Raw genomic sequence first — 15,485 nt, forward strand, 5'->3', positions numbered from 1 at the left:
TACAAATCGTAACTATTCGACACTTAAACAATAAGCTTAGGAACGATGCGATCGTCGTATTGTTACAAATTCATGATATTGAATGAATGATGATATTAAGGACCTACGATTTTTAACAATTATTAGAAAATAAAAACAGACATCAGAGTTAATTTTTTGTCAAAAGGGAATTTTGAGGTATTCGAAAATATTGACAATACAATAAAAAATGTTTGTAGTGTCAAAAAGAACAAGAGAATTACTACCTCTCTTTGTTTCAAAAATATTATTTGGCTTTCAAAATTGTGTTAAAATTATTATAGAAATAATGAGTTCTAAAACATATGTATGCATACTGTTCCGAATAATATATTTGGTTCATTTCAAGCTTATTTTCATCTTCAAAAATTAATCAATCAGAAACAAATTTAAATGAAAACATGATAGTTAAATTGTTACTAGTCTCACGTCATAATTCTAAAAAAAAACAGTCGGTGAAACAAATCGCTTTTCAGTCTAGGGAAGACTAAAATTGAATTTGGACTATTATAATCGATACATTTGACCATTATCTTTTTGACCCGCGCACCGATCTAAAATTGTTTTTTAAACTCTTGTATAAAAGATTGCGATTTTGTGTTCTACCTTCGATAACTGTTTGGACTCATGTTTGGTAAAATTAGCTTTTAAATAGTTTATACGATTTATTGTTTTTTACTGTTGATAAGCAATCAGAAAATACTTACATAAATAAATAAATAATCTAAGTTTGATCGTGCAAAGCTTTCATAGAACTTTCGACTTGCATAATTCCATTTGTTCCGTTACAAATGTTTGTACATATTTCGGTGGTGTTTTGGTAAAAGTCTGTACTTGCCTATAGCAAAGCAAAACCCTGAAAATGCCGTTACAAATGTTTGTACATATTTCGGTGGTGTTTTGGTAAAAGTCTGTACTTGCCTATAGCAAAGCAAAACCCTGAAAATAAAATAACTTACTCGTAGGTAGGTTTACTTTGTATGTTAAACATAATATTAAAGTTAGATTAAGCTTGAATCACTTGTTGATAGATAGATACATTAATTTGTTTGACTCTTAAGAATAAAAAATCCAACACTAAAATCATGGCTATCACAAAGATTGATAGCTCAAATTGAGGTTGATTAAAATACATCGTTAGGCTATTATAAGTATGAATGAAAATAATGTATTGTAAATAATTATGTACGACCAAACGTACAATAAATATTGTAGTTAAATCAAAAAGACAAATAAAAATAATTTTATTTATGTTTTGTATGCATGTACCAGTATCTCCCAAAGCTAAACTGATTAATCGCGCACTTGTTAGTTCCACCGCCAATAAAAATCATCAATTAAGAAATATATGTACAAATGTGCAACTATTGTCTTAAATCTACACAAACTAGACATTAAGGTGCAAGATACAACAGGCAGGTTCAGTGACATAAATGTGACTTGAAGGCAAAAATTGGGTTGTTCCTTTTCAAATTCTAACTTAAATTGTCTGAACCTGCCTACTGTTTTCCGATAATTCAACTTTATTTTAAATTTCACTGGAAAGTTAGTCAAACAAAATGTCTCTATCAATTCCAGTCCACAAATGTCAAAATGACAGCTAATTATATCTTTTTATTCTACTAAGAGGTGAACTTAATTACTATTTAATTACATACCTATTTATTTTTCTACATTTCCATTTATAGATTTGTGTAAAATACAGTTAAATTTTAGCCAATATTTAATTAAAAGACAATGCACAATTACTTGAGAATACAATTTTGATATTTTGACGAGCTCATAGTTGATCAATTGTTTGCAGGTTCAGACAACATGAGGGATTCATTTGCAGTCAACTGCATCTTTTGAACGTACATTTTGACCAAGGCAACTAGGTAGTCTTTTAAGTATTCGAAACTTTACTTCACTAACCAGTTCATCGTACATAAACTAAAATGAACATTATTACCTACAAAATTCTCCTCAGGCAAGTTAAAAGTACGTCACGATTTTCTTTGTATTTTGTATTACAAAGAAATATTATTTATTTCGTTTCCAATTTGGCTAGTAACCTTTTCAAACAAAAACATTAAATGTAATTGTGCAAAAAGTAAATAGATCCTAGAGTAAAAAAGTTATCGGGGGTACTTTTCTGGGACTTTTAGTTATCAATTTTTTGCTTTGAATTAAAAAAAATCGTATTAAAGTCGGTAACGTCGGTAAAACTGTGAACGCATTCTTTTCTACAATTCAATTCCGCAACATTTTTCCTTTTTAGTGGTTCGTCTGTCTGGTTGGTTGTTGGTTAAATGCAATTAAAAACAAATTTACTACGCTAAAATTTGAATATTTGTTTGCAATTAATATATTGTTAACATTTAGCGGTAGAAGGATAAACAAAGACAAATTTATTACAATCATTTCTGAAACAAAATTAAATGCAGATATCACGGTTGCCACATTGGTCACCTGTGACCAAATTTGGTCATTATTTTTCACTTGGTCAAATAGTCATTTTTTATTCCATTTGGTCATATTTTTCTTAACCGTAGACCTTAGTTAAGAAACAACGACTAATCTTAAGAGAATAAGAACAATAATGAATACTTTTTACAAAAACTTATTCTTTTTATTCATATTTATTAATAATATCAAAAGTAAATATGTACATCTACATTTTACATTTTACACATACATTACGGTTATGTATGTCCTTACAGACGTTTTTCCTGCAGAAAACGCAGACCAACTTTGTTTTGTTGTCTATGGCTTTTGTTTTTTCTTCTATGCATAAAGCACATCTGCCACGCTTTTCTGGCCTGTTCTTGGCCAGTTAGCTGTAGGATTCAAATCTTCTCCAATGGAAGTCACTATAGGAGAAGATGAGCCAGCTAGTGTCGCATATATCGCACACATACTCTTTGGCCAATTCAATACCCAGATCATGAAAAATCTTTTTTCGGCTTTGCATCCCTCTTGAAGCCTGATATCCTGGATCAATTTTTGTACTATAGTCCACTTGTTCTTCTTACTCATGTACAAAACTAATGTTGTGGTGTCGGTAAACTCAAATTTCGATTGAAATAAAGGTTGTTTTTTTTTTAAGTAAAATCTTTGGTGGTATACTCTTTTTATTTTTCCTAAATGTGCCAACTATAGACAAGTTCTTTTGTAGCAGTTTTTGGCCCAATTTATAAGATGTAAAAATGTTTTCCATAGTGATGTTGTGTCCCTTCAATCCTTCTACTAAATCCAGGAAGACACGCTCACCTGGGTTGCGTTCAGCAACACCTCCAACTTCTTTTCCTATATATGGCTGAATTTTCAATATGTAGGAAGTTTCGGCACAATTACACATCCAAAACTTCAATCCGTGCTTTTCAGGCTATAAATGAGCATCGACCATGAAAACCAAGAAGTTGCTCGTCGACAGTACCATAGGACGATGGGTTATAGAACAATGGCAGCAATTCATCCCATTTGCCCCATAAACTTCTAATTGAGGCAAATTTGTCCTTGGCTCCTTGTTAGTTTTGTTTTCGACTAGTGTGATCATCGAATTGCAGAAATTTTGTAAGATATTGGAATGTCTCTTTGGACATTATTGCTCGGAATATTGGGCCACTAAAATCTGCGTCAAACAAATCTTCATTTCGTTCTGTTTTAGATCTGAGAATAACCACATGTCATCGAAGAGAGCCGACAAACATTGAAAAAAAAAACTAACTTGTAAACACCCGCGAATATCAAGACATGAAAATATGCATGTAGCTTGCTCTTATTCTTTATGTTTATCTCCAAATTTTGAGCGGGAGTAATTATTTGTGTTTTCAATAATTATTTTCTCGATTTGAATCGGAAAAAACAATAAAAATGAATCCATCAGAACATCAACTCGGGCAATAGCGTAACGGGTAAAACCTGGTTTCATTAAAATTATGTTTTCTGGTCGAGCGCGTGCGACTAGAAGCATAAACTTCAGGAAAAATGAACCGTGCAATTGACAAATTTGTAACATACCTGATGGATTCAGTGGAGTTGGGCTCCAAATTATATCGTTTTTAGAGACAAACTGGGAATCGGCACCTGCCTAATCTATAGGTCTCTCTTTACCTTCATTCTCTGATTCAGATGAATCGAACTCTTGCTAGCACTTCCAACTTCAGGCACAAAATTTTCATCACTACCCGCGGAAAAATCGTCGTCACTTGACGAAAAACTTGACATTTTATCAAAATAATCTTTTTTCTTATTGAAATAAAAAAAAAAAACAGTCAAACCACAACGAAATTTCAAAACGAAATGAGCTTTCATATACCGGGTCGAAAATGACCAATCCGACAAAAAACACACAAATTCCAAACAAATCACGGCCAACTCAGTTTTTAAACCTTAAACAGCTTGAATTCGATGCATAAAGGTTCATGGAACAAATTCATGAAACAAACATCCAAACATAAAAAGTAGTCATTTTAATATTTTCGATAACGCAAAAGAAATGGGTCGAAAATAACCCAAACGTAGGTCTACGGACGAAAAAAGATGTTCGACAATTCGAGTAACGATAACGTTTTTTTAACATACTCACTTGGAAAAACAGAAAAAACAGTTAAACTCATTCAAGCAACTTTGTATAAATAATAACTTTATTCAAAATACAAACTCTTGATCTGAATTGGAGTTGAATTGGAGTTAGCTAACAGAGAATTTTCTACGCATTACACAAGGCGTACAAATTCTCAAAATCGAACCTTACTACATTCAATAAAATTATTGTAAAAACAAACACTTTACATTTTTATTTAGAATTTTTAAAACGACTGCTGCTAGTTTTTTTTAATTTGACTTTAGTGATAATGATTTTTTTTTTATTTTTTGGAATTAAGTCTGATTAAAAAAATTAAGGAATAGACTAAATTTTAATGACGAGCTGGGCAAAGAGCTTTAAAATGGAAAAATAGTCTTAGTGCCTGGAGAGCAATAGATTTCCCTGAATTATGTGTTTGCATTTACATTTTTTATTGTATGTTTCGTTATCTTTATTTGGGTTAATCTAATTTAATTAAGATTGTTGGGATTTTGTGAGTGTATTTCTATGTAATTAAAAAATAAAATAAAAAAAAATAAGTTTAAAAAAATTTGAAGAATTCATTAATCTGTGTTTACAACTTGAATTATGTAGGTCATTCTTCCCTACAAGTCGCCATTTTCAAACTTGGACCCAAACATTTTTATTTAAGTTGGCAACCGTGGCAGATATTACCAAAACTAATGCAAAAGGATTCGGAGCATTTTGGAACATCCTTGAAGATATTTTATTAATAGTCCCACCATTCTGGGACTACTAATGAAAGCGGTTGCTGAGTGGGAAAAGAAAGACGTTAGGAAAAATGACTGTATAGGTTCTTTTCATCCGGCAGCTTCATTATAAATACTATATTTTTTTTTTTAGATTTTCTAACATTTTTTCGAAACGCACTGTTCTATAATGCCCTTATTCCTCTGATTACATTTGGAAAAAAAGTCCAATACCGTCCATTTCCAAACAACTTTGAAGATTTTCACAATAAGTTGCATGTCAAATTATCTTGGGTTAATGTAGTTCCGTGGAATGATGGCTAGGCGTTGGATTGTCGTGCTAGAGGTCTTGGGATCGATCCCTGCGAGGAATTGACAAATTTTCCAAGAGTAATTCTTATCATGAAAAGTGCTTTCTCAAATTAGCCGTTCGAATTTGACTTAAAACTGTTCCTGGGCGTCGCGTCGTTGCATCGTAGGTGAACAGGAGCATACAATCAAATTTTGCAATGTTTATTTTGCACAATAAAATTCAAGTTCAAAACCTTACGTTTTGGAGAAGTTTTAAAATGGTAGTTTCAACCATATAACCTTTAAAAGAGTAGTTTTTTAGTTAGTAGTAAGATTAAGCTTTTTTAACAATTCCAGTTATTTAAATAAAAACAGAGCGAGACGCAAGAAAATAGTTATTTCTTTATTGAACATAAATAAGAAAAAACAAACAATACACAAATTCAATCTGGAGGTTATTCATTTTATCCCGATACAGCTCTTTCTATGGTCAGGCCCAATGATGTTGGGGTCCAATTTTTCAAACTTCCGTCGCTTAACATGACAACATTCCGATCGATATAGCAAAATAATTTCCCAACTCGATACACCTGTAATAAAAAAGGTTGAATTTAATGTTCTCTTAATTCCACGCCTTCAAGGTAAGACAAAAAAAAAACAAACCTGCTTTCCGAATTCCCTTCGACCTGGCATTGGTGCAAAAATAATACCACGTTCTGCACATTTCTGTGAAACTAATTCCTTGAATTCCAACTGAACAGGAGGAGCTATTTGAAGATCCATAAGTGCTGGAGGGTTTAGATTAGCAGCAGAACTTGTTGATGCCGACGATGATGATGTTGAATGGTGAGGTGGTCCTACTGGCGTGGGAACTGGTTGAGGTGGGGCGATTGTTTCTGTGGCTCTGTGCATCATTTCCAGAGCACGTCGCAGGTGTTCCTTGATCATTGGCAATTTCACTATCTCTTCACCGAAAACTGATTTCCATCCGGTGTACCATCTTGAGATTTGATCAAAGTCCGGCGACTGGTTAAGCCAAAGAACCAGAACTTGCATCCATTTGGGAAAAAAGAATTTGTCAAGCATTTGACCCATAAGGAGAGGTGGAATGAGTTCTTTCCATTCCCATACTTGATTCCAGAGTTCTGAAATACAAAATTGAGTTTGACTTCAGGATTGAAAGTTGAAACGAAACGAAAAAACTTACCCAAATCCTGCTGAAGCGGATTTATTATCAAATCATTTAAAGACATCTGCAGCTTTGGAATGATATGCTTCAGCATGAAGGCCTGCATTTCTCCTTCGTCAAATGCGCCCTTCCATGGAGTGATCATTGCTCGAGCCGATCTGTCTTGCGGAGTCCACGCCTGCAAAGCGAATCCTAACTTCTCTCGTATGGTCGGGAAGATGTGCTCTTCCATTTTGTGCCCCAAAATCGTATTCCAGGGAATAATCCAAATATGAATGGGAATGGTGTCTGTTAGTGGGTCCCATTCGTTGACCCCAGCAACTAATTGTGGTAGAATTAATTGCTCGAGAACATTGTCCAGCACCCAAGTTGGAAAGAGTGGAGCCCAAGAGTCGAGCAGGGCTGCCATCCTCTGGTGCATTTTGGGGTTCCAGTTGGCTACCGAAGCTCTGAAGCTGGGAATAACCCCAGCCCAGACCAGCGAGGAATACGGATCAAAAACGTTGTTTCGCTGCCCTGAAGGATGCATATCGAGAATGGTTTTCCATTTCTTAACTGTGTCTATGTATCGAAGTGGTTCTTCCAGAGGATTCCAGGATTTCAGTTCTATATTGACCAGAGGTGCAATCACTCCAGCAGCAAGATCGCCCAATGCGAATTCCTTGTACTCGGCAGGGAAGTCTCGTTGCAGCTCAATAAAAATCTTTTCTGCTCTGGCCAAAGTCAGATCACCTGAGTCGGAGCTGAGCTCCTCAACCAGAGCCAAAGCCTTCTCCAGAGTGTCTATGTGATCCTCCTCCATTTGAACTACTTTTTCAAGATTTTTCTTTTCGTGCTCAAGAGCTTTGTATCTTTCCCTTGCCTCTCTGCCTTGAATATCTAATGAAATGATTTCCTGCTCACATTGGTTGACAATCAGATTCAAATTGTGTGTCAACTCGGGCAGTTCAAATCCGGTTGGCTTCTTTTGGCTTTGAGGGTCATAGAGGTCTTCATCAATGACCTTTGTTTGTCCGATGGCGTGGTATCCACTCAGGACTCGTTTTTCGGGCCCAGTCATGTCGATCACGGGCACATTGCCTAGTTTCTTACTCAACTTATCCGGCAAGATACCACACGGATGCTTCTTGGCCTTCTCGATGACTTCCTCGACGGAGCGATAATTGTATTGATTTTTGCGAGTGTCTTTCTTGCTATCACCCTTCTTCCACTTATTCAATTTGTCTTTATTGTATTCTTTGGAGTTTTCGTTGTCTATCTGTTTGCTCAGACCAGGATCCCCAATAGTTTGTGGGGTTTCCGGCCCATAAGCGCCGATCGCTCCTCGTCCTTTCCGCAATGTTGCCTGCACTGGTTGTGCTATACCTTGTAGGTCTTTGCCCAAGCCCATGCCTGGTTTGTAACCCATCTGGAGCAATAATTTTGCTCCAATTCCCTTTGTGTGTTGTTCCCACGCTCCAACAGGCTTACTGCTCGGAGCAGGCTGACGTGGCTTCATCCCAAATCCCATTCGTGTCGAACTACCAGCTTCCTCTTCAGACGAGGAATTCGAAGATTTATCGGGCGCATCGTTGCCCTGTACTGCTCGACGATGTGAAGAATCTTCCTCTTCTGGGGAAGAGCGTATGTCAATTACTACATAACGTTTAGAGACAAATAGATATAGTTACCTTCATCAGTGATTTGATTATCGTCATCCTGGCTGAGTTTGTCTTTCTTTAAACTACCCGACTGTTGGATACCGCCAGTTACAAAATTCACCGGCCCTGAACTACGGGATTTACTAGCACCACGACGCCGACGACGTGCGGACATTTCAACATCGCTATCAGCGTCACTATCGCTATCAGCCCATATTCCTAGAATATAAATTAATTAATTTATATGTTTTCAAATTAATATTGTCACTTTCACAAACCATAAATTTGTTGATTCTTCGTTAACTTCCTTCGTGGACGATTGGGATTGAATTCATTTGCCAAATCATAGTCAGTGATTTCAAATGCTTCATATTCATTGTCAGACATTGTTTTATCTTTTGTTCCAAAAATTGGATTAATTATATTCCTTTCTTAAAGTAAAATTCAATTTTTGTTTGTAAATCTTATATTCATACGTTTAAAAAGGTTGCATTTTTATGTGCTTGTGCTATCAGAAAAACTGACATACGTCAAACAAATGTCATTGTTTTGTTTACTAGTGCTCTCAAACTGATTTTGGTATGGTAAATATTAACTGTGTGGTGAATGGTTTTGTGAAAGAAGTAGCTTTGTAGTTCTGTAGTTTGGTAATGAAGCAACAACCATGGTGTGCTTAATAGGCAACATGGTGGATTTACAAACTTCACAAAAATGCAAAATATTCTAATCACATTTAAGAGCCTTGCACATAAGAGCGAACAACGAATGGACGAACAAACGTGATTTTACACATTTCAAAAAGTCATTTTCAAACAAAAACACAATTAAATTATAAGAAACCAATTGACACTTATGTTAGGATAATAAAATTTTGTTCTCTAAAACAAGATAATTTTGCAAAAACAATTTGTTAGCAACGAATAGCAATATGGTTGCTAAGAACTGTCAAACTCTATTCGCGTTCCAAATACAATCCGCACTGCAACGAATAAATTGTTCGCGCTCAACTTAACCTCAAAATTATATCTCTCGTATTTTGTTTTTTGAAAAGGGTAATTATAAATTGACAGTTAGTCGCTGTCTGCGAATAGAAACAAAGCTCATGTGAAAGAAAAGTCAAAATATGCGAACATCCACAGTTCGCAGTTCGTAGCTCATGTGCAAGATACTTAAAAGGATGGAGGTAGTAGAATCAAAATGCATGTAGAAGTGACAACACAACTTTTATGGGGTTGTGTATGAGAATTATCGACTAGCATTCTATACCTAATATGTAAATGGGTACGTTTTAAAAGGTGGGTAGCTTTATTTACATAACAGATTCAACTGTCAGTAGCCAATTATAGCTTTTATTGACTTTTACCATCGGAACGAATCTCTGGATTTGTTTGATAGGTCGGTTATAGCAAGTATTGAACATTTCTGTCATTGGCACACAATTTTTCGATTTGAGTCTAGCAATTGAGGTGAGAGTTGATTATTGAAACCAAAACTGATTGATGGGAATACAACGAAAGAAAAACGTCTTCCGTGGACCGATTATGTTACGAATTGTGTAATACAAAATCAACCCTTTATTGAAATCGATTTCATCGTTAGAAAATTAATATTGAACTAAAAATAGAATTCTTTTCAGTACATATATTTCTCAATCTCTTTTGAATTTTAGAACGATGAAAATCAATGATGGTTAGGTTATAACTTGCCCCCTAAAAAAATAGAAAAAAACATTCTTAGCGAAAATAATTGAGCAATCAAAATTTCCCTATTAAAAACAAATTTCCAATGGATCAGTAAATAATTAATTCAAATATATTTCTGAATTTATTTCAATGATAGATAGCTTTACCTTATAATATAATTTTTAATGGTATTAACTAAACAACTAATTAAAAGCCTATACAAATCAGTCATTAATAAAAAAACATAGATGCGTCCGCCGATATCGATTGATTTAAAAAATGTATCTAGAACCCTTTTTATAAAAAAAGGACTAGAGACCAACCACTAATAATCTATTAAAATTCAATTTTATTTTGTTAACAATAAAGACTCGGTATAGTGTGAAGGTTATACAATTGGGAAGAATTAAAGTTTTTCGAAAAGCAATGAACCTAAGACCCTTTCTCTTTAATTTTTTTCTATTTTAAAATTTGACCGTCACGTTCTTTGTAAAAATCTATAACTTTGTAAAAAAAAAACATATATTAGGACTTTTGAGGCTATCTTAATTTATAAAGTAGCTTTCTTCAATAAAATCCGTGATGTTTTTACAAATCTATCATGCGTTTCTTCAATATCTACTTGAAATATTTATATTATTTAATATAATATTCGAAAAATATTCATAAGTGTTTAGATTTCACGCTAAATAATTTATGCTAAAATGGTTTTTAACCGAAAAATGCAAAACTGTTTGAAAGTAAGTTTTGCTCCTATAACGAATCTGTTGTCTAAATAATTCTATTATATCAAGTTTTTGAAATATATTAAAAAATAATTTTGAAACGGGTGTTTTGAAAACTTGAGCAAATATTTAAAACCTCATATAGAATCGATTAAGGACTCATAGCTAAACTTATGATTTAAATTTTATCTAGAAGAGAAAGATTTGTACTTTGCAAAATCATCATACATTTTTAAGAATATTTTGAGTATTAACCCCTGTTTTGATAGTTTTTAGAATTCTTAAAGGATCATATTTTAGAAACCTGATGTGATTGGGTGAAGGCGTGATTTGAATTTAGGACATCTGAACCCTTGTGCTCCCGAAAAAAATTTAATTATATCGACCAGTGTAATTGGAATTTTTTTACAGGTTTCTTATATCGATTCACCAGATATTTTTTTTGACAATAATCTGTCATTAAAATTGTATAAAATTGAAACACAAATAAGTTTAACGATTCGCTTTATATTTGGATATTTTGATGGTAAAATATAATCAGATCTTCAGGAAAATGAATGCAATTTTTACAAAGAGTAATTGTGCTCAAACAATTCTTTGAGCGGTTTCAATCGGTCAGTATTAACTTTGTATATCTTATCAAAAACAAACACAGTAAGATATTTTTTCCAACATTTTTACGTATTGATTTCAATGATAACTATAACTGACGCCTTAGTCTTAACTACATTTTTGTAAAGGGGACAAAAATATATGATGAAAACCAAATTCTTGCGCAAAATAATACTTGACCATATAACATATATCTTGTTGTTTTTCTATGCAAACAAAAAGTGATAATCTTAACTTAATCATTCTGAGTTGGAATTGCTGAATTAGTGTGAAATTTAAAAATCAATTCGCCTTAAGTTAAAACCAGTTGAATCTAATAACAAACTGTTGACATTTGTATAGGACATTTTTTTCTGCAGCGAAGATTTATATTCACGAATTCAATGATGAAAATAGAAAGAAAAATCTATTCAATCCACCAAAATTATTTCTGGTTTTTAAGTGACGTTTTAAAACAGAAGTGAAAGCAAATTAAACTTTTCAAAACCAAAATGTCAACAAATCAAAACTCAATTTCAATTGATTTCTTCATTCAAGTTCAACCTAAAGTTCAAGATAAGTTGTACACCAAACTACATTTAGGTTTTTCTAATTCATAAACATCCCTGCACTACAAAGCAACAATTTCCTCTATGGTGAAGGTGAATAAAACCACTTTACCCACACACACTTAGCACAAATTACCCATTTTATATGGAAATTTACCGCAAAATCGGCAGCCATCATCATCATCGTACTTCGTAAATTTTTTTAAATCTGTTGTGTCATTTGTTGTTGCTGTCAAAACGAGGTTGCACGTCGTCGTGCGAACAACACAAATCTCTCTCGCGCGCTGCCCTTTTAAATATTAAATTATTAAAAATATATAAATAAAAAATATAGAAATATAACTTAACAAAAGAGTAATAAATAAATTTTAAAATAATTAAAAAAAAAACACCACGTTTCAAAATATCAAAGTTTAAGTTTCAATCCACCAAACGAATAAGTAAAAGGAAATTAAGAAAAGGCAATGAAATCATTTAAAATATCATCATCATAATCACTAGAGATAGAGAAGCGAATTATTTTAATTTGGAAGCACGTGTAGTAAAGAAATAAAGTATTAAAGTATAGAAAATAGAAAAATAAAGCAGTTAAGTTCAAGTGGGATTTATTTTTCTTTGATTTTGCACGAATAAGCAAAGTATATGAAAGTGGAAGAGCAGTGAAATTGAAATAGCAGTTTGCGCAACATAACGAAGTTTTTGTCATCGCTCATCGTAGATTACACTGTATTGCAACTTGCAGCTCCTAAACAGGTTTTTGCGGCTGTTTTTGTCCATTGGAATTTGTGTGTGTCGACGATTTCTCTTTTTCGTTTCGTTCAAATGCAAGAAAGGATTTAGATGTCTTGATTTTCGTGCAAATGTTTGAATTTCATACGAATTTTTTGTTTTTTTGTTTGAATTTGAAGTGAATTTCGGGAGGACATAACGACGACACAACAAGCGTGTGTGTTGTCCTTTTTCTCCAAGACCTGCATCGACCACAAAACCAAAACGAGTTCTTATTTTGAAAAAGTGCATCGCAGAAAAACAATCTAAAAATGGTGCAGGTGAGTTCTTTTTTGATTTTCCCGAGAGTCTATCTATAAACTAAAGCGTATAATTAAAACGAAACATAAAAGCAAAAAAAAGCAAGCCAGGACAGGACATGAAAGGACAGGGAACACAAAATTATATATTTATTTTTTGTCTATTTAAAAAGTTAGCGTCTAGGCTAGTACATAATATAAGGAACCCCAATAGCTGTTAGATAAAGCAAACAACCCCTTTTTTGAAGCTGACAACCTAATCTCACCCTACCGATCCGGCTCTCCGGCAGTTCGGTACGCAATTTTCCTATTTAATTCGCACTGTCCCAGAACGGAATCGTCCCAAAAGTGAAAATCTTACTTGCTATCCCACCACCGACAACACCACCACCACCAACATCACCATCACTGCCGCCGCCATACCGCCTCGTTGCCTGTTCGTCGGTCGCCTCTTCCATCACCAACCCTTAACCTTTTTCTCATAGAATTGTGTAGTCATCTCGTTATGGGACGGTTGTTGGATTGTTGGGTTTTGGGTCTTTGCCTAACAATCCCGGCCTCATTTCACCTCTTGCTCACCCCATCACATCACATCACCGAACACAGCACCGTATGCCATTCGCTCGCTTGCTCGCTCGCTGATGGGATAAAATGTTTAGTACTACTTCTTCTCTTTATAAGTTTTTCTAGGATTTATTGCGTTTTTCATAAATAAACGATGTGGGATACAATAGAGGGCTATGCGGCGGAACAGGAATTAAGCGAGTAATAGCAGGCAGGCTGGCATAGAGTTGTAGGGCGGGCGGGCGTTCGGGTGGTCGGGGGTGCGATGTGAGGAGAGGCAAAGGAAGGCGAGGAGCGAAAGCATCCGAAAGCAGAACAGAAACAGAAAGAAGTAGGTATTTTTTCTCAATTCTTCGTCCTGGTGCCCCTGGCTCCGCCGAAGAGTGTGTAAACATAAAAATGTGATAGAATAGAAAAGTTGGAATGGGCTGAAACGCGCTCTCTCTCCAATTCGGGATGATATATTCTCATTCAGGATACACCATGCCATTTTTTCTATACCATGGTAACTACTGATTTGGTGACGATGACGGCGATAGTGATGGTGTGGGTGAGGATGGAGGTAAGGGTGAGGGGATATTAATATGGATCGAGTTAGGAAGTAGTTGCAGTAGCGGTAGGCTTGTTACGCGGAAAACCGTTTCCATTTCCCATTTTGCGGAGTTTCCTGTGTTTTCTGGCGTACTAGGTAAGATATAAACTACGAAGGTAGGTAGGTACGTAGGCACTGTTTTTTGTACCTGCCTAGCAAGCTAAGCCATCGACGTCGTCGTCGTAGTCGTAGCCATAGTCGTTGTTGAAAGTTCAGGAACAACAACACAAAGCTTGAAGAGAAGCAGAAAAATGTGCAAAATGGAAACAAGCAACGACTAGCGCCGACTACGAAAACGAATACGACTACGAGCATGAGGACGAAACGAAAACGAGGACGAGGAATTGTGTGTATTATCGATTTTGTGTTTGTCATATTGTTTCTCTATTGGCCTTTGTTTTTGTGTGACTCTCCTCCTAACGGTTTTCGTTTGTATTTTTTTCCTTCTACATTTTTCTTCTCTCTATTGCTGTGTGCTTGCTTTGCTGCTGTCCCGCACGAATCCTTTTTTTTGGCTGTTGTGTCCCCCCCAGAGCAGCAGCAGCAGCAAGCCCGAAAAAAATGGCAAAAAACCCAGAAAAACCACCCTCCATAGCCATAGTCATAGTCGTCGTCGTGCTGTGAGTTCTCTGGCTTTGGCTCTGCAGAGCAGTTTGGAAGGATGTTTTTTTTTTTTATGTCCTCGTTGTTATAACGATTTTTACTTTTTTTTTATATATAAATTTATATACCGTTGGTTCTGCTCTCTGGCTAGAAAACCACTTAGTCACTTATATATAAAATTTCAGTTTTTTTTTCAAAAATTTTTCCTGTCGAGTGGGTGGTGGAAGAAAGGAGGATGAGGGAGGGGAGGGGATTTGTACTTACTATGTTTTATTTTTCTATTTATTTATTTACATGGGTTACAACAGCAACAACAACAAAAAAAGAAAATATTATAGTCGCTTGCTTGCGCAATGAATTTGTGCCAAACTTTATTTTATTGTTGTTTTTGTTTTTGTTGTTGTTGTTATTTTGTTATTTATACATTAAATTTTTTCTTTGAACAAAAACAAGAAACCTACACTTTGTGTGAAGGGTCAATTTGTGTTTTATTTTTTGTTTCCGTCATAAAAAAGTTTATTGTTATTTTTGTTCTTATTATTTTTATTTTTCAAACCTACCTACCTTACCTATCAACCTACCACCCTCTAACTACGGACTCACTATTGGTCTCGAGCTTATCTCTCTCTTTTCCATGCAACTTGATCTTATACCTATTCGTTTTTATATTTTTTTTTAAAACTTGTTTTCATCTCAAAAACAAAACAAAAATG

General features: G+C 34.6%; 2 protein-coding genes across 3 annotated transcripts in view; one reads left to right on the forward strand and one right to left on the reverse strand.

Annotated features, from left to right (window-relative positions):
* Nucleotides 1-5,970: 5,970 nt before the first annotated feature.
* LOC129940990 (septin-interacting protein 1) lies at nucleotides 5,971-8,955 on the reverse strand. 2 transcript variants are annotated; one of them, XM_056049526.1, is made up of 5 exons: nucleotides 8,697-8,955; nucleotides 8,449-8,637; nucleotides 6,797-8,386; nucleotides 6,253-6,734; nucleotides 5,971-6,179 (listed from the first exon to the last, which is right to left on the reverse strand). In XM_056049526.1, exons 1-5 carry the CDS (start codon nucleotides 8,803-8,805, stop codon nucleotides 6,054-6,056), a joined length of 2,496 nt encoding a protein of 831 aa, XP_055905501.1. In that variant the 5' UTR covers nucleotides 8,806-8,955; the 3' UTR covers nucleotides 5,971-6,053. The 2 variants fall into 2 exon arrangements, with proteins under 2 accessions (XP_055905501.1, XP_055905500.1); XM_056049525.1 differs by having other exon boundaries at nucleotides 6,797-8,389; nucleotides 8,697-8,954.
* A 3,244-nt stretch (nucleotides 8,956-12,199) lies between these two features.
* The window catches only part of LOC129942600 (neuroguidin), a 77,183-nt gene continuing 73,897 nt past the window's right edge, over nucleotides 12,200-15,485 (forward strand). Inside the window, exon 1 of the mRNA XM_056051616.1 lies at nucleotides 12,200-13,034. Within this exon, the coding sequence (XP_055907591.1) occupies nucleotides 13,026-13,034 (9 nt within the window). The 5' untranslated portion in view covers nucleotides 12,200-13,025. The remainder of the gene's footprint in view (nucleotides 13,035-15,485) is intronic.

This window comes from Eupeodes corollae, chromosome 1, assembly GCF_945859685.1.
Source record: "Eupeodes corollae chromosome 1, idEupCoro1.1, whole genome shotgun sequence".
Taxonomy (NCBI): Eukaryota; Metazoa; Arthropoda; class Insecta; order Diptera; family Syrphidae; genus Eupeodes; species Eupeodes corollae.

Bases quoted from the DNA above. Each gene is read 5' to 3' on its own strand.
- LOC129940990 (XM_056049525.1), bottom strand. From the start codon at position 8,805: ATGTCTGACAATGAATATGAAGCATTTGAAATCACTGACTATGATTTG. The intron at 8,390-8,448 runs GTAACTATATCT...GCTCTTCCCCAG, and splicing joins TAATCAAATCACTGATGAAG to AAGAGGAAGATTCTTCACAT. The intron at 6,735-6,796 runs GTAAGTTTTTTC...TTTGTATTTCAG, and splicing joins TCCGCTTCAGCAGGATTTGG to AACTCTGGAATCAAGTATGG.